Here is a 19,513-nt window from a genome sequence, read left to right as displayed (position 1 = left end):
CTGGTTCCTCCTGAGGGGCTGACAGATGCTGATGCTGACAGATAGAGAGAGTGATTATTCAGAGCTTTGGAGATGAACTAGTGCTTGTGTTAGCTGGATCCCCAGGCAGTGGAATCACTCCCAATCACACCTCCATAAATCACACACACATATCCTGGCACGATTGAGCAAAGGTGGTCATGCTGATGAAAGAGTGGTTATTATGAAAGAATGCCATCAGTGACCACAAGAGCAGTGCACTCAGCTGCTGAGTGGTGACACTGAAGGCCTTTAAGCTGAGCTGTAAATTGCTGCTCATATCTTATTTTTGTGGAGGGCTTTTCATGTCTATTTTAGGGTGTAACCCATATAATATTTTTTTGGTCTTGTCAACTTTGACTGAATTGAGAACGTCTCTTCAAGCACGGCACAGAGCAGGAAGTGAGGGCACAACGATACTTATCTAATGCATCTAATTAAAATGTTTTCATATACGTAGATGTTTGCACTCTTCTTTTTCTTTCTGACAGAAATAGCATGTCTCTCCTTTTCAAAGTGCTTCTGGTGTCTTTGAGGTTGTAAACAAATACCCAGGCAGTTTGAATCATCCTAAGCCAGACCTCAGTTTAAACTTAAGAATAATCATGTTCATAGTCCAGTTTAATACAACATGCTGCAGCCTAAACATGCATACAAAAATGCAAAATAATGCATGAACTTGATACTGGTTAATTGGGCTATGGCAATAAAAATTGTTTTGAGCTGCTCCACTTTAGGCACCTATGCTCTTATTTTCAGCTGTTTTTGTTTGGACTCATGTTTTATGCAGCTCATTTTCAAGGTAGCCTTTGTAGAATAGCCAGCCTTCAATTACAAATGGCCATTTGTTTAAGAGGGCTGACCAAAAATTTCTCGCATTAAAGTACCCATTATTTAACCTCTTAATTGATCTCTATCCCCATAAAGCCACAGGTCCTGCTCATTATTTATCAGTCTGCTGCATTCAGCACCGTTGTTAGTACTACCCATAGCAGGGCAACCCTGAACAGTGTAACTATGGCTCCAAGGATCCTCCACCTTATCCCAAATCATTCCAGTGTGTCTCCAGTGAAGTTGTTATGTGGCTTTCTCTGCATTGTTTTGTGTTTGTTGTCCTCCATGGTAATACTGGCAGAACGTACTGTAAAAATGCACATAATATTGCTCACAGTCATTGCAACACCAACCAACTACAATTTCAGTGGTTCAAAACAAGTCGCGTATACGTCACATTTTGGACAACTCATGGTCTGGATTGGAATCTTAAAAAATAACACTAAATATGTATGTCTAGTGAGAGAAAAGGAGAGATTTCTTTTCCAGTGTAAAAGAATCTTGTTATTAATTAAAACTTGTAAGTGTGATGATTGTGATTTCTCATCCTTTGAGCTTTGTTGCATTGCTGTGCTCAGTATGTTGTATCATACTTGCTTCAAAAATAGTGAGTGTAAGATCATACGAACATAATGATGTTAGTTACACTGTAAGCCCCCATTAACATTGCAAAGCCAAGACGAATAAACTCAATGATGTGCTTCGATGAACTATGAAACAATTCAGCAGTTTGAAATATTGCCCCCTTAAGCAGAAAGCAACTGCTCCAGCAGCAATGTCGTGTCGATGATTGGCCAGGAACACAGTGTTAACAGCAGATTTCTCCAGCACGAAAAGTCATAAACTAGCTTCAGCAAGTTGTCATTCGAAAGCAATTAAGGAAGCAGTAGGATCTCATTATTACATCAATTTAATTCTAATTAGAAGAAATGAATCAAATTATCCTTTTCATAGCATGTGGCAAAAAAAAGCTGGATGAAAAGTGAATGTGACGATTTAGATAACCACATCATATCTGCAAATTGATTTCTATTCTTTTTCTCATTTATGTCTACCTCTTTTGAAAGGACAAAAGGTCAAAAACTAAATTACCAGGGCACAAATTAGGTTCTGGATTGTTTTTTTTTAAATTACACACATTAATTTACCATTTTACAAAATTGTAATTTAATTTGCCTTTTTAATAACCTCAATCTATGTGGATCAATATATCATGGTATACTCTGATATAGATTTGAGAACATATTTAAATCTAGAAAGTAGACCTAGATTCACAAAATGAGCATTTTTATTCAACTGGTGCCCCAGGCACAATCAATTAGAGAAATCCACTTCAAAAAGAATTATAGCAGCCAAAGAAGCAGTGCAGCAGGGGGTTGTCTACACATGACAACCAGCTTTCTGTGAAGTTTTAACCTCCAAATGTTTTCATATTTAACAGGCCAGGGACCTCAGCCTTGCATTAACCAAACTGCGTGTGTATGTTTATGAAGTCGTATTGGGACTGACAACTATTTTCATGAGACTGAACAATTTATGTTGTGTTTTTTACAACAAAAGGAAGTGAACTGAGCAATGTCTATAGGAACAGTCTGGTAGCTTTCATTTAGCAGGCTGTACATGAATGTTACAGACAGTCTTGGTATATTCTTTCCAGTCTGTTGATTTGAACCCAGGACCTTCTTGCTGTGAGGCAACAGTGCACCTCTACGACACCCTCCTCTATTTATCAAACTAATTCTAATTCAACAGTTTTTTCCCCCCACATATGACTACATAAAACATTTAGCTTTCTTTTCTTTTCTATCTAACTGGAATGCCTAAAATTATGTGCAAATTTTAGCCTTTTTTTGAGTATCACCATCTGTAGACTTGAAGGTGGCTGTGAAACATTTGTAGTTCTCTTCTTTACAGAAATGGAGGCGGTGGTCAACTTGAATTCATGCAAGTATTACATTCCAGACCACAGTTTGGCATTAATAGAAGTTTTCACAGTGGGAAAAGGGTATCAGCAATTTTGTTTCTTCTCTTACCACAGAATACTTCGACTTTCCACTATTTATGAGACAGGGAAAATTACTGGGCTTTTCGCACACACACTTTGATGTTGCTAAGTAATGAATGCCAAGCGCTGTCCTGTTTTACGCTGCAGAAATAAACCACATCTTCACTCAGATATGAGTACCTGAAAATTAAGTTGCCACTGTCTTTCACAACTTAATTGTATGTGAAATTCATCGGACTAAGCATTGTCAGGAGGAGTGAAAGAAGGATTTTGCACCTTTGTGATTGAAGCCTTACCAGACTGCTTAGTCAGTTTTAGTTGTCCAACACTAAACGTGGCCCAAAGCTTCAAACGCTGATACGACTGATCTTAATGTTCTCATTATTTGTGACCAAAATATATATGTTTCACCACGTTCTGTATAAAATGTAACCACAGAAATTATTAGAGCTGTATTTCAGGATACCTATCAACTCTTTAAGGAATGTGTACTGCATTTTGAAGCAGCTGTTGTGACAAATGTATCAAACTGACAATTAACTCACCATCTCTTGCAAACAAACTTATCAGTCATCAACAGATTAACCTGTTAGAACTTGTGAGATATGAAACTTAATTAAGAGAGAGAGAAAAAATGTCTCAGTAAAGTGTAACATCACTTTATTGTAAGTTTTTACTCTTTTACAGACAGGAAGACTGTTGAAATTCCTTTGAAGACAGGTCCTTATTGTAATTATTTCAGCCTACGATGGTAATTACTATTATGGCTGGGCCCAGAAACAGTAGAGACTCAAAAGCACAATGCCAGAGACTTTTAGACAGTTGAACACTCTTTACTTAACTTGGATACAATGACTTAGCTTGAAAACAGGAACCTTGACACTTGGACATGACAAGACAATCTGGCACAAGACAAAGGGAGACGCAGACTATTTATAGATGAGGTAATGGGGAACAGGTGGAAACAATCAGGGCGGGGCAGACAATCACAAAGGCGGGAAACACATAAGGGCAGGAAGTCAATAACCTGAAACGAGAGGAGAGTTAGTTTCCACAATAAAACAGGAAGTGCGAGACGAGACATAACAATTATACAATAAGATAACTCACTCAGTGTGGGTTAAGGAAAAACTCAGACCTCAGCTAAATTCTTTACATGTCTTTGGTCGGATTGGGTTATTTGAAATAAAAATCAATAACCTTTGTTCAAAAGTGATAATTATTGAAATTAAAAAACATATATTGCTTTTACTCGACTGAAGAGCACAGCTGACCATGTCTTACAAGGCTGAGAAAATAACCCTGTATTCTTTTTTTTATGGTGTCCTACATGGGTTTGATTACTTTGTGTTCCCTTCTTCTCTTTCTTCCTTAGTTCATGAATAAAGCAATCATGGAGGTTAAATGAATGGCCTTCAATTGTGCTTGATTGCAAATTGCCAGATAGCTGCAATTTAAATCATCATTTTTTTCCAAAAGCTCGAAGTTTTAATGAAAATGCCCTCTCCATTTGTTGTTTCTTGGTTGCAGGCCAGTGGGGTCAGTGTATTGGAGAAGAGTGTGGTTCTGGTGGGATTCAGAAAAGGACGATATGGTGTGTCCACATGGAGGGCTGGACAACCCGCCATTCCCACTGCCAGCACATGGACAAGCCAGAAAGCCAGCGGCACTGCTTTAAGGTCTGCGACTGGCACCAGAACCTGTTTGAGTGGGAGGTGTCAGACTGGGGGGGCTGTGTTCTTGTCCCTTTCTTTTCCAATGAACTGAAGCTGAGGACAGCTGAGTGTATTACAGCCCAGCATGGCATCCAGAGGCGCAAGGTCCACTGTGTGCGAACCTCAAACCGTACCACAGTCACCTCAAGGATATGTGAGTTCTTTTCCCAGAAACCCCCTGTGGAGCAGGCATGCCTCATCCCCTGCCCCCAGGACTGTGTAGTTTCAGACTTCACCTCCTGGTCAAGTTGCAGCAAAACTTGTGGCAATGGCCTACAGCATCGGACTCGACATGTCCTGGCCACACCAATGTACGGTGGTGCAAATTGCCCCAACTTGACTGAGACCAGTACTTGTTCTAGCCATGTTGACTGCCCTGCTGGGGAGGGCGAGTACCAATACAGCCTTAAAGCAGGGGCCTGGAGCAAGTGCAGACTACCCCATCACAAGGATGCCCTGTTAAGTGGCAGGACCACAGTGGACTTCAGCATCAGCTCCAACGAGAACAACACAGTCACATTGCACACACAGGCTTCTCACGACCACTCCCACCACCACCACCACCACCACCATCCTCATGCACACAACAAATACCCCAGGTCATGGGAACTGGAGGTGGGATACCAGACACGACAAGTCCGCTGCACACGGAGTGATGGCAAGAATGCCATGCTGAGGTAAGCCAACCACAAGTGCGGCAAGATGATGCATCTTTCATACAGCCAGCATAAAAAAGGTGACCCTGAGAAGAATGCATGGGATATAAACGCAGCGTGAAAAATAAGGCATTCACAAGGTCCGAGATAAGTTCGAGATTATAATGAAAGCAATGTAGCTGTGTGAAAAGAGCTGCTTTGTAGTTAGTCTGGGGAACAAACCTGTAGAGATTTTCCACTGATAGCATATGAGGATGAGTTGTAAAAAGCGTTTTGTTGCTGAATGTGTCTGTCAGGTGAAATAATCACAATGGAATTTGTTTGTTTTTATGGTTCCTCCACCCTCATATTGTTTTGTGACATGACAGGGATGTGATCAATGGTCTACCCCCTCATGATCCCAGTGGGTCATTTTCTTCATGCGGAGGTATATTCAGTGAAACAAGATGGTTTTTACTGATGGTGGTTATTTATTCAATTATAACTAAATTATGTGAGTGCTGGTGTTTCACCACCATATTAGCATGACGGTGAGGCACTACTGTGGTAAATGTCAAGTGCTGCAAGTGCTGCAAGTGCTGCTCTCCTCCTGTCCCTGCTGTTTGAGCTAACTGTGGTATTTGAATTGGATAAGAATGGATTTTTCTGCACATGCTTGCACATAAAGCAAGTACACACACGCACCCCTATTCCTAAACATTCAGAAATAATCAACATTATATTTTGAGATTTCTTTCCATAGACAAAGAGAATCATTGCATGCATATTATATTATATTGACTAAATGCCATCTACTTGTAAAGTGGCACAATTATCTGACTGTCAAATAACTCATTAGCCATTCATTTTAGACATGGTATCAGAAACCACTAATCAACTGATATACTGTTGGTGCATTTTCATTGTTTGACATTTTTATACACTTTACACTTTTATATTTATAATCATAAGTAGTGCATTGTAACTGTGCATAGCTGAAAAGCTAAACAGTGGCAGTTTTACTCTCACGAACAGCACTGAATTAAATATCAGGCATCAATTTGATATGTTAAGTTGTTTGTCCCATGCCAATTGGATGAAGTGGCTTGCGTCCCTTGTTGTGTTTGATGTTTGTATGTTATTATCGCTGACATGGCAGGTTCAATGGCTTTATGGTTTTAGTGTGAAGGGACCATTTACAGTACAGTGCCTGATTAGCATGGTATTTACTAAGAAGCTTTTGAATATGGATTTCCCATCTGAGTTCTGTCTCATCCTGCTTTTCTAATTACAGTCTAATTACAAAGTAAAATTCTAAAATGAGCATTGTACTCACATCTTAATAACCTAACTAATTGAATTGCTCAAATTAAACAATGAGCGCTGTAATTACATGACTGATACACTTATTTCCTATCTTTAAGTAGGCATATCAGTTCTTTGTACCATTTCTGTAAAGGCTGACTTGTTGTCTGATACATAATGCGTTTAATATCTGTAATATCTGTGATGATTGGCATCAATCAAGGTTTCCCCCAGAAAAGTTGTTGGGCCCGGCAGCCAAGTGTCTTTTGACGAGGGCACAGTGCAGGCCAGCAAAAGACTGATAGCAGTGTTAAGGTTAGGTCTTACTGTTTCTGTGGTTACACAATCACGGACTGAATTGTGGAATTGAGAATTTAAAAAAAGCTATAACACAGATTTCACAGGGCACTACATGAAGTCAGTGCTAAAAGCTGACTGGAGATTTGAAAATATGGTTACTTTCTGTGTTGTTATAAGTAATTTATTTATTTAATACACATTTAAAAAATCAACAACTGATTGGCTACCATGCTAGATCAACCAAATGGATCACTTTAGGGCCTATGGAAAAATCAGCATTTGGTGCACACCATTTACTTATAACTGTGTCCTCTCCTTCATGAGCACAGAGGTAAAAAAAAAAAAAGACTGGGTAGGTGAAAGCAAGCGAAGTAGTATTGCTATAGCCATCTGCTATATTTTGGATTGACCATCCATTTGGGAAACATACATTAGAAAATAAAAATTCCCAGATGCTTAGGTCCAGCAGAGGGTCAATCTAAACCTGGCGGGGCACCAAGCTTGCAATACACTAGTAAAAACCCTGCATGTAGAAGTGGAAGCTGCAAAGGTCATAGTTCATCAGGATATCAAGATATCCACTATTAGGTTCTCTAAGCAGATGGTGTTTCTTAAAATTCATTTTTAACTGTCCACCAATCTGTTTCAGTCTCAACCACACCATCTGTCATTCCTCTGTCATGTTCTCTCCCACTCTGTATCTACTTGCAGAAACTCTATAATTTAGCAGTGAAAGGGTCACAAAGATGTTCTGTTACGATTTAATTTATCTTTAACATGTCATAATTGTAGCATGTTCTTATTTATTTTCTTTTTTCCTCTCAATCTGCAGTCTCTGTACCAAGGACAACTCCCCCCTGACCTTCCAGGCATGTGTGATGCCCAAAGACTGTCAGACATCTGATTGGTCATCGTGGAGTCCCTGCTCTAAGACCTGCCGGTCCACCGACTTGTCTCCTGGTTACCGTCTCCGCTCACGGATCATGACACAGATCCCTATGGGAGGGGGGAAAAGATGTCCTGCCCTTGAGGAAAAAGAAGCATGCAACATCATAGGAGATTTACTTTCAAACTGCCCCAGGTAGTTCTTAACAGTGAGGGTTGTCATCTCATTTTGAGCTCACAATCTTCATGTCAAAGTGTAAAACCAAATAATGTTTATTAATTTTGTTTTTCTGAGCTTTTTCACCTGAATAATTATGAGAGAAAGCACACAGGCTGCAAATATTCATGACTCCACTATTAAATTACTTTGTGCATATTTTTGCCATTACCTTAATTATCTTGTGACACGTACAATAACCTCATGTACTGTTGGGAGTTCCTGACCCATCATGGACATGATGTGGATGACTAACAGTGTTTGACAAAACCTTATTGTTTTCGGAGGGTTTGTGTTTTAGATTTTTTCGTTAAATATTACATGCAGTAAACAAAATAGTCAATAGAGAATTATTTTCCCTGCTGGTAGATTTTGTTTTATTTGCTAAATCTACATGGAATGCCTGAGAGCAGAGGATTTACATGATTAGGGAAAACTCATTACGGAAATTAAGCTTTGATAGATTACTACAGGCTGTTGTTCTGGTAAACTCCTACAATATTATTGCTTTCTGCACCACTGCATTTTTCATGGTTGAAACCAAACATTTGTTTTGAAGTTTTGAAATCAAAATAATCATGCCTCCTGACATACTGTGAAAGAAGCTCTTGTCGGAGAATGATTTCGTTAATTTGTCTTTTGCTTTGTGTGACTCTTCTAAAACAATTGGCTCTGCTGTATATATAGTGACACATGACTCTTTTGAAAACACATGAATTTATCAATTGTTTCTGCATGAGTTGCAGGTTTGTTTCTCAAAATACACAAATATGATACTCCCGTATACTTCCTAAAAAATATCAAACAGTGACTCCAGCAATGGCTCCATTTAACTACTGTTTGCTCATTCGCATTGCAAATGTGTTTGTGTATCTCTATGTGCACTTTCAGATATGTGTGGAGGACCACTGACTGGGGAGAATGTCGCATACTGCCTTTACTGAGCCAGCAGCACCGGCGGCTGGCTAACATCAGTATTCTGTGTGGAGGGGGCATCCAGACCAGGAAGACCTACTGTGATCAAGTCCCTGATGACTCAGCACCGCATCACAGGAAGGAGGGTAAGAAAAACTGCCTTCCTCACAGTTGACCCAGAGCTTGCTGGAAGCACATGATGACTCAAGAGATACACCATAAATAAATCCCATGTAAACTCAGTTTTGTGTTTTGATGTAAGCTGTGAGCATAAATGACTCCAGAGAAATTTAGCATTAGAGCATTATGTTGGCTATACAGGAGAAAGGCTAAGGCATGTTCAAAGATCAAATAGACAGTAAGATTACTATCTTACTATGCACTGTAGTTAAGCCTTTAAACAACAGGGTCCCACTACTTTGCATATAAAATAACTCATTTTACTTTAACAGTGTAATGTTTTTTCATTTCAAGGACTTTCTAAACTTTTTATTGTGGCTCTAGTAAGATTATTTACCTCAGTTTCGTATAAAATATTTGCACTTATTTCATGTCAACAAAGCCAACAAATCACCAAGCAACACCAAAATAGTTTGACAGCAATTTTAATGAAGAAACCTTGACTTACACCATACAACCAAAGAAGTAAAGCCTCTAAGGTAAGAACAAATTCCAGACTCCGGAGCAAACTTAAACACATTTGAGTACTAACATTATAGAATTTAACTTAAGGTAATATCTTTGTCATTTGTAATATTTTGAATACTAATTTTATTACTTAGAAAGCATTGAGGGCTTTTGAAATATAAACTCTAAACTTTAAACTTCAATTTACGTAAATTATGATGGCACAAACAACACTGCTATCTCCCCAACAATGTCCCCAATGTGCAGATAATGTTAAACGAGCCTGTCCTGCTCCATCAGTCAGCATCTCTTGTCTGCATCTGGCAATATTTCTTGGACTCAGATTTTAGATCAAACCATTTTCTTACTTCATCAGTGGTGGGCCCTTCTCTGGATACAGTAATCACTAAACAAGAAAAGGATTTTTTCTGAGATTTTTTCCATCTTGGTGTAGAATGTGCCCTAACAACCAGACAAAGAAGCACACAACTGGGCTGAGCCATGAAAACCCCTGGATTTAACATTTAAGGTGCCGGGTCCCTTTATTCATATTAATTATCAAATACCCTCGTTCATCACAGAGCATTAGGAACAATCCGCATGTCCAAATTCAGAATGGGCACTTTTACGCATGGCAGCACAGCAGAGATAAGTTCACTAATTATTAATAATTGTTAATTATCCTGCCAGGGAGACAGGATCGGTCAGTATCTAATGGTAATTGACATTCTGTACTTTTCTACACATCAGAGGAATTGGCTGTAGAACAGATTTCAAGTTTATCCAGTCAAATCTTTTGAAATAAAAGAATCTGTCAGAACTTTTTCTATTTTACTGTAAGTAGAAGTCTAAACTATGCACATGAAATGTTGCCAAATTGTTCCACAAATCAGTGAAACGAAACGATTGTGGCTGTTGATGATTAGCTTTGCAAGCATGTCGACAACTGGGCAGATCGTTTCAACCCTCTTTAACCCCTGGTAATAACATCTCATGCAGGTGTTTTTGGTTATTTTATATCCACCACACTGACACTACTAAGTATGACAGCTCGTTTGCTGTTCAGCTCCTGCAGCAGGACCTCCACGTCGGACCTAATGAAGTTTTTCTTATGTTTTGAGTCCACTGCTCTACCTTATTAAAATTTGCGTTTGGTCTCTCAGCTTTTCTTTTCAATTTCTCTGTGTGATTTCTGTGTGTGCACATGGCCTTGCAATCTCATGCAAGGCCATGGCGAGAGGCAAGGCATTCACTTATGCTAATTAGGAACAACTGGCACAAGCCTTTAACTCACAAGGACAGTGGGATTCATCATTATAAGAACACAGGTGTGAACAATTTTGTGCTTTAAGAGCACGTCATGAATCCGATGTAGAATTTTCATAGGACCTTTCTAGATAAACTCAAGAAAAACTTTAAGAAGATATTGAATGAATGACCCCATTGTTACCATTGTCATGTATGTCTGTATGTACAACAGTTTAGCTTACCTCAGCACAAAGTCTGCAAAAAGGGGGAAATGGCTAGCCTGACTCTGTCTAAAGGCCCGAGCCCTTCTGAAGCTCACCAATTAACACATTATATATTTTCTCTTTAGTCCAAATTAAACTAGAATGTAAAATGTTGTTCATAAAATGTAAAATGGCTGTTCAAGAGGTATATTTCCTGTGTTAAGGTCACAAAACCAGTGGTGACACCAAACTTAATTATATCTGATTATTATAAATTACAGAGAAATAACATTTAACCTTTAATATAACAGTAATTTTACCATATCAGGACTCAAATTTCCTTTTTTAGGTAACAGACAAATCTCTATTTGGCAGCTTTGTCTACCTAATGCCCCCACTGTTTATGGGCATCATCAGGAGAAAGAAGGCCAACAGCTGCCCAGTGGGCTTTTGAAATCACCAGCAACCAGCTTGACATAAGAATTCACAAGATTCCCAGTTCAGACATTGTGAAAATGTCACGAAAAGTCCACAAGATACAGCAGTTGGTCCGCCACTCTGGTCACACACGAATAATCTCAAAATGAATACAAATAGGGATCACTTCAGCCAAAGTTTAAAAGAGTATTTCTGCAATGTTTTCAATCCTACTTCCCTCTCTTATTGATAATAGTGCAAGAAATCTAACTGACTAAATCACTTTAATGTGGGGGTGGACACAGTAATACCTAAGATTGCATTATGTTGTACAAGCACCTGTGTTATTGTGTCTGGAATGGATTGTAGGAGTAAATTTTCAGAAAAAAAGCTAAATAGTTTGATTGAGTTCACATTAGATCAAATATGACGCATCGGCTATAGAATCAAAGGGGATTCATTCTTTGCTTTGAACATTGAGCAGAACTGGATCATCCCTCCCTCTGTGAATTGTGGCTATGTTGTTATACAATAAGTTAGCATTGTGCAGATTTTACAAGCTGTAATAAAATGTAGAGAGGTGGAATTAAGTGTCAATTCAATATAGAGAATTCAAGGGAGAAAAGAAGGAAGTTATTCAAAACGACGAGAGAACTATTACATTACTATTATAAATTATACAGTCATCTGCTGCTTAAGAGAAAACCTAAAAGCTGTCATAAGAGCTAGATTGAATCACAATTGCAGGTATTACTCTTGGACAGTGTATAAGGAGTGGACATTGCTTCCAGGTCTAAAAAGTGAAGCCAATGCAAATGTGTCAGAACCTCCACAGGTTAACCAGGCTTTATATAAAGCCAAAGTAAATTTTGTGAGGGATAATTCCTGACAAGGTGTACATTATCAGGAATCAATGCACTACAATTGCAGGCTGAAAACAGATTACTGATTATCAATACGTAAATGGCAATATCCACAGTTTCCACCATTGGTCACTTGCCATAGAAAGAAAAATCTATAATAATTTAAATGTTTTGCTTTTTGCAGTCAAAATCTACAGCCATAGTTCAGTTTCCTTGGTAACATTGGAGGATCTGAATACCTGGAACAATAATTACCGTAACATAAGGTTCTTGGTTCATAAGGTTCTGCAATAGGCGACAGGCACAATATGCAATGTCTGCCCAGCTCATAGAAACCTTTGGCTCAGCCATGAGCCAGAAAACTCACATTAAGCTACCAAAAATATAATTTGACAGTATACTCAGTGACAAGAGTAGCTAGATATCCTGTCATGTCCCAAATCAATAGCAAGATTTTCAAGAACGAATGACAGCCCATCTGACCTGTTAGCTGAAGTAGCCAGTTATATAGCCAATAGGATGTGAAATGATGGCCTCTGTGATCCAACATCTCAGTGAGGTCAGAGGAGCTGCGTTCCTCCTGCAGCTTGTGTGTTACAGTCGCCATCCTGCGGTGTTCACAGGATGAGGGCCTGAAGGACCACACTCACTCTGTTGGAAATAAATTAGCTCGTTAATGTGTTGCAATAAACTGTAAACAAAGGCTTTGACTGGGTCGCTGTTGCTGTGGTTACTACGTAGTAGGTGCCCTATATCACATTTTAATGGACCCAGACCATGGTATAATTTTGGTTAATATATTAATGTGAATAGAGATGAAAAAGAATGCAAAATTTGGTAAGTGTCACAATCACCAAGGCAACCAGTGTTTGAGTGTTTTCGAACTCTAAATGGCTGTGCTAAAAAGTGATACTCATTTACAAAATTTTAATTAAACAAAATGAAAGTTTTAGGCTTAAAAAATCAATCATTCTAAGAAAAAAATAGGAGCACATGCATACCAAGTTCTTAATTTATCTTTTTAATCAAGCAAAATGTGTAGTTTTTAATGACTTTCAACTACAAGATGCTCTTTTGCAAATCACATTCTTCACTGCGTAATAAACATAACCATTTATTTAATACAAACATATTAATTAATTAATTTCTTATAGTGCCTACTTGATGAATCCTAGGTGGCTTCATTTCATAGCTGAGGGGTTTTGGCAGTTGCTGTGGGATGCCCCTTCAAATCAACAAATGTGTACAGAGAAATGCTAGAACACCAGAGGTGTATTTGGATAGTGAATATGTTAGCTGAATATAGAATATCAATGTGGGAAGCTCTTTGAACTGATGAATGTGAGGGACAAAGATCAATATGTCAAATGTAATGTTTGTCTGGACGTGACCTGCACAATTTTAGCTAATGTAAACAGGTGTGCCTGCCATATGGAGAGCTACTTGGTCTGGTAATGTGGGGAACAATTTGCTCCTGTTGAGTGTCTACTCCTGTAAAGCAGCAAATACAAGAAATCACAATTTAGGGAACAAAGCATAAAGATGTGTATTGCGCACCATACTGTGAATGTAAATTACTGTTAAGAAGACTGAATGCACAATGGACATTTAGCAAATTTCTCTTTAGGGTCTCATTTAAATGGAAATTTGCCACTCAATGATGTGCAGAGGTGCATCAAAATGGAATATTAGATTGAATAAATCCCCATGTTGTGGACAGGCAAAAAGTGTCCCTCTCATTCTGTGTGAAACTAATGTCAGAGCCCATTACAGGTGGCTGAGCTTTCTGATCTACAAATGATACCAGCCATGCTTAGCATTGAATTGGTTATACCGTGTCTTGCCTTAATATCTCCCTGTTCAGCTCCTGTTTACTCCCTTAGATGGCTGCTGCCCTCTATTTAATATTCTCCTGAGCCATGAGATGAGAGGAGCAATTTTCTTTCTGTTCTGTCTATTTTCTACTTTATTTTTTACTGCACAATAAGCTTTGCTAAATCCCTGCTTCTCACCACAGTGTGCAATATTTGAAGCTAGCCTTCACCGGTAAATACATCACAGCTCTTTCCAATCAGAGCTAAATTACAGTGATGCTTCTTCATCTTCCTCATTCTCTTGACACCATCTACCACAGATTTCTGTTTGCATTCGAATTTCAAATATATTAATTGAGAGCGATCGCAGACATACACACATACACACTCACACAGAACACCCCACCACCGCCTGTATGTGTCTGAGCTTGACTTAAGCCCGGGTTATCCTTGCCTCTGTTCCTTTTGTTTGTTCAGTGTCCAGGCCTGTGAATGCCAGGCTGTGTGCTGGTGAAGAGCCCCCCTTGGCCGTCCAGCACTGCTCCATCCCTTGCCAGCACTACTGCCTGCTCTCCCAGTGGTCACCCTGGGGTGCCTGCCTACACGACAACTGCAAAGAACCACAGGGGAAGAAAGGTATAATGGAGTTAATTGGATATGAGAGTGAACAATCTTTGGCTTTTGAAACATTTGCAAAACCACATGTAAATTTGTCAACAGTGTCATGCCATTGTAGACAGTAGACATTATGCCAAAATGTACAGAATATCCCAGCAACAATGTCTGTTGTCATTATGAAGTTGAAAAAATAATAACAATAATAATAATATTGCAAAAATGTACTCATAATTGTGTCTTAAGTGTAAGAGGACAGTAAAAGTACAGCAACACTGTAAAATGAATAATTTAGTAAGGGTTTGTATGGTCTGCGCTGAGTTCCTCTAAAGGCTCCTGGTCCCTGGGGAAAGTTCCTGCGATGGAAACACAGCTAAAAGAGCATAGTGTCTTAAAATACATCTTCCATGCACTTCAAGCAGCAAAAACACTTTACCAGCACTGGTGGTTTGTTAAAGTGACATCTGTGAAAAAAGTTATAGCTTGTTAAACGGGGATTTGTTGTGCAAATCCCCAGTCAACTGCGCCCATGTTCTTCGAAAGTAGTTTATAGTTGTGATTTATATAGTTTACATTAGCAAATAAATTCTCTACACTTAACTAAGCCTGTTTTTTTTTTATTGGCCCAACCTATCCGTTTTTTTTCTCAGAGCTGAAAAGGATGTGTGTAATCTTTAGCTGTCAAATGGTGAAATTCATTGTGAAAGAAGGCAATGTTCATTGTTCATAGTTCACTTCTCAGTGTGTGAAATGAGTCATGCTAATCCTGCCTTAGTATGACATGGTAAACCCCCATCTCTTGTCTCTCAAAGAAGTAATCTGCCTAAAACACCATCTAGAGGAGAAAAATCTACAAAGCAACTGCTAACACTAGTTATCATCACCAGCTAGTGCATGTGCAAACTGGATAACATCAGAGCTGCTGTAACAAGATGTACCAACCCTACAAAAAATAGATCATGTCAGTCTTAAATGTCAGTTTTAAATTTCAAGATATATCATCCTTCCTACTCTCTTCGGAAGCAGATAATTGTTCTCTTAGAATATTGTTTGACAGATGGACAAACAGAAGGTTAGATAATAACCATCCGAAAAGATACTACACATAGTTAGCTAACAAGCTGATATGATTTAAAATTGAAACTGATGATTGCACAGATGGACCAGTGGTGAAATCATGAGCAGCTCAGTCAAAATCAATTAACTGTTGCGTTCTTTTGCAGATAGCCATGCAGTGTGTTAATGATCAGCTGGGCATTGCAATTGTTGCCTAAGAGCTGAGTGCCTTCAATATGGTCAACAATAGGCTTTGCACTAACCTCTCTTAATATTTAATGTTCTCAGTTTAGCATCGCACCATGTTTTGAATGTCTAAACAGCAGATTGTCTCATGCTTAGGCAACGCTGAAAGTGAAAAAGAGAGAGCTATTGCATTGTGTCTGACGGAGGCTAAGAGAGAGAATGACAGTGCAAGAGAGCGATGTTGTCAGTGCAGGAGAGAGAGGCAGTATGTGTTTGAAGCATAAATTGCCTGTTGATAAGCGTCTGGCTGAGGCGAAGTGTGCTCTGAAAGGAGGCAGTACACGTATATACCACAGCAGGTGAAAGACAGAATGTGAGCACACCTGTAGTTCAGCTCCCAGTCCCCAGGAGGATGGAAGGAGTATCAGCAGACAAGATGCTTCCTGCCAGTGTGTGTATGCTTATGTGTAGTGTGAGCATGTGTGTGTGTGTGTGTGCGCCTGTATGTGTGTGTGCGAGAAGATGCGCTCAAGTATTCAGCGTGCTCGCGCTGTCTGAATGTTCTTGTCTTTTTTCACAGGTGAATGCGTGGCATATCTGACTGCTTTAGAGAGGATACGTATTGTGTGCGTGGTGTAGTGTGTGTGTTTCAGAGCTGTTAGTGTGTTAGTGCTGTGCTAAAAGGGCAGCATGACCTCGTCCCTGCCATGAGTAAATGTGCATGAAAGCCCCCCGGGGAGTGACTGAAGTGCGGATTGTTCAGGTCAGTGCCCACACTCTCCAACAGTGGATCTCTATGGGATGAGCCAGCTCCTCACACAGACAGTGTCATTAATATATTTCAGGGAGTGGAGAGCAGCACATGCTGTTTTGCACAAGACTCTCATGTGGTATACGGTCTTTTGATGGCATTCATGACGATCCTCAGCTCACAGCAGATAGAGTATGAAACCAATAGAAAATCACTTGCAGTGAGCTCTCTTGCCTGCGAAGCAATGAACAGTTATTGAATGGTCGGCATTGTTATTATCCAAGCTGTTCGCCCGTGGTCCTTGAGCTACAGAGAATTTCTTGCTCCTATTGAACACAACATCAGAATAAACTATGATCCGTCTCTAACTGAAAGGCCCGTGGGATTTCAGTGTTCAGGTGGAAGAGCCAAGCAGCCTAGAATCTTATGGCTTCGCTCTCCCAGCTTTGCTCACTGGAAAATTACAAATTTAAATTGCCTCGCAGTAGCTTTATGTGCTTTTCACATTTTTCATGTTATCTTGGCCTATCACATTTTGCAGCTATGTGAGGAAATGAATTGAGCACGGGAGGTTAGATCTGGATAGAATTTTAGTAATGCCTCCACCAGAAGTCCCTGAGCCGGAGCTGGTATTTCTGAACAACAGTCTGAAAATCACTGGATGGCCCTTGTTTTCCTGAAATAAACCTGGTATGACCAAGAAACCTTTCAATTATTAATATCCATGGGGGCATGCCCACACAAAATTGTTTTTTGTGGTTTGGATGTGAGTAGCACTAAGTGCTCTGGGCAATACTGCAATCGATCCACAGTCTCTTTGCTCCTCGAGAGCACACCCGGGTAGCACGGTGGATAAGACTCCTGAACTGGTGCCTGAACACCAGTAGACAGATGTAATTTTTAGAGAGGGCATCCTGGTTTCAGACAGGTCCACCTGAGGACGAAAAGAAACTGGGACCTTTCTGTTGAGTATCATAGCTGTGGTAAAAAAAAGAGTATGGCTCATAAAGGAAAGCTGCTACTGCTCAAGAGTCATGGACTTTTACCTGGAGAGGTGGTGGAGCCTAGAAAGAAGTATTTTTATCCTAGCATTTTTCATTGACAAGAACATTTGTCTGTGTCATCAAGGTATTGGGGGAGCTCGGTTGTTGATAGAGATTGTGAATTATAATGATCATGAGGTGTTCACTCAATGAGAACCTTCTCATGCTTTGAGTCAGCTTTTAGTTTAGAGTGATGAATATAAATCAAAATATGGCCTGATAAGGAAATCAATTAGGTAATTGGCTTAATGATAATGATTGTGTCAAACTGTTGTTGGATATTTAACAAAGGCCCACACTGAGGTAATAGACATTTATACAAATAGCTGCTGCACCTGATTTATTATTGCCAACTGCCTCAGAAGAAATGCTGTGGCATTTTTTAATTGGAGAGACACAGATAGAGAAAGACTGTTCGCTGGTCCTCAGTTAAGTCACTGCTGGCTCTCCTTAGTGATAGTTCAGGCAATAAATACTATTTAGTGTAAATAATACTGTAGGAAATTATACGCTGCTTATGAAGTCACCTTACAAGGATTCTGTTCACGTCCAGCGACACAACAAAATAATATTTTTCACACATTTTCACCTGCTTCCCCCTCCTGCTTGAGTGGTACGACTGAATCAGCCAATTAAAAACGTATTAGGGAGGCATGCAAGATTTTTTTTTTTTAGATGTTTACAGTAGTAATCTAGTCAAAAGAATGTTTAATGTTTTAAGAACTACCAAACGTCTCCCAGAATAATTTTTAATAACTCCAGGAGGCCTTTTTATGTCAATGATGTTTTTCTTTCACTGATATGATCAAGCTGTTTTCAAAGAATATTTCCTCACACATTGTTTTAAGAAAGTATTATTGCACTTCTAACGTGACTTCTCGCAACCGGTCAACACTTCTTTCAATCTATTGCTTTCTAGACATGTGCAGCATGTGTCTAATACAGCACAGTGTCAACTCATATAGATGAGACTTAGAATTTGATAAACTGCTGCTGGGCTCATTTACTCATAAACAATTGCAATTGCAGTGAAGGTTTGTACTCGAATTATCTCCTTATTCCCTGAAATATCTTGTTTTTTTTCTCCCACGTTGCATGTCACTTTAAAAGAAAACCTTGAAAAAATTGCTAGGTTGAGAGATGATGCTACACCAGGGTACCACACTGACACATGGAAGAGCTGATTTTATGTTTCCGTATTACTTCAAACTGCAGATCTTTACTACTTAATTCCTCGGGCTCTGATCTTTTCAATCACTGCTTTTACTCTTGCAGCACAAAGCTTACTATTTAATCTTTTTTTTTTAACTTAAAATTTGAGCAAAAGACTTTTTAGTTCACACTTGACCATCAGATTAGATCAGCAGCTCATCCTTGGGGCTTGATTTTATTCATATCATAACTCTATTACATCGTAGGAAAATCTATGAATGTGTATGTCCTATTCTTACTGCAGCTACTACTGTTGGTCATTCAGTATGTATTTCACATCCATACTGTAGTGGACGAGTGTATGTTCATATCATCAAAGTGCTAAAACTATGTTTCACTTTGTGCTGTTTGTGCACGTTACGCAAGAACTGATTGTGAATTTTAACTGATTATAAAATGTGATTAACACTGAAATGAAAATTTTGTGTCAAGCAAGTGAGATCCAGTAATAACTGGGATTACAATGTTTGCGCTTCATTTCAACATTTGCACCATTTGAAAGGGTTACACAGTATTTTTCTGATGAATTTTAGAATGATTTCACCTTTTTTAAAATGTTCATTCATTTTTTATAAATCATGTAAAGAAATAGTGATATGATTTAACACTTTGAAACAGCACAATGTTGGTCTTGATTTAGACTAGTACT

At 39.1% G+C, this 19,513-nt stretch overlaps 1 protein-coding gene across 1 annotated transcript in view; it reads left to right on the top strand.

Moving 5' to 3' along the window:
* Positions 1–19,513, top strand: part of thsd7ba (thrombospondin, type I, domain containing 7Ba) — a 121,906-nt gene that overhangs the window by 28,994 nt on the left and 73,399 nt on the right. Inside the window, exons 2-5 of the mRNA XM_070838201.1 lie at positions 4,388–5,249; positions 7,645–7,893; positions 8,806–8,975; positions 14,479–14,637. Coding sequence (XP_070694302.1) covers positions 4,388–5,249; positions 7,645–7,893; positions 8,806–8,975; positions 14,479–14,637 — 1,440 coding nt within the window. The remainder of the gene's footprint in view (positions 1–4,387; positions 5,250–7,644; positions 7,894–8,805; positions 8,976–14,478; positions 14,638–19,513) is intronic.

Source organism: Pempheris klunzingeri, chromosome 10 (assembly GCF_042242105.1).
Source record: "Pempheris klunzingeri isolate RE-2024b chromosome 10, fPemKlu1.hap1, whole genome shotgun sequence".
In the NCBI taxonomy this organism is placed as follows: domain Eukaryota; kingdom Metazoa; phylum Chordata; class Actinopteri; order Acropomatiformes; family Pempheridae; genus Pempheris; species Pempheris klunzingeri.
Note: the sequence above shows the minus strand (reverse complement) of the source record. Positions and strands in the feature narration are given on the sequence as shown.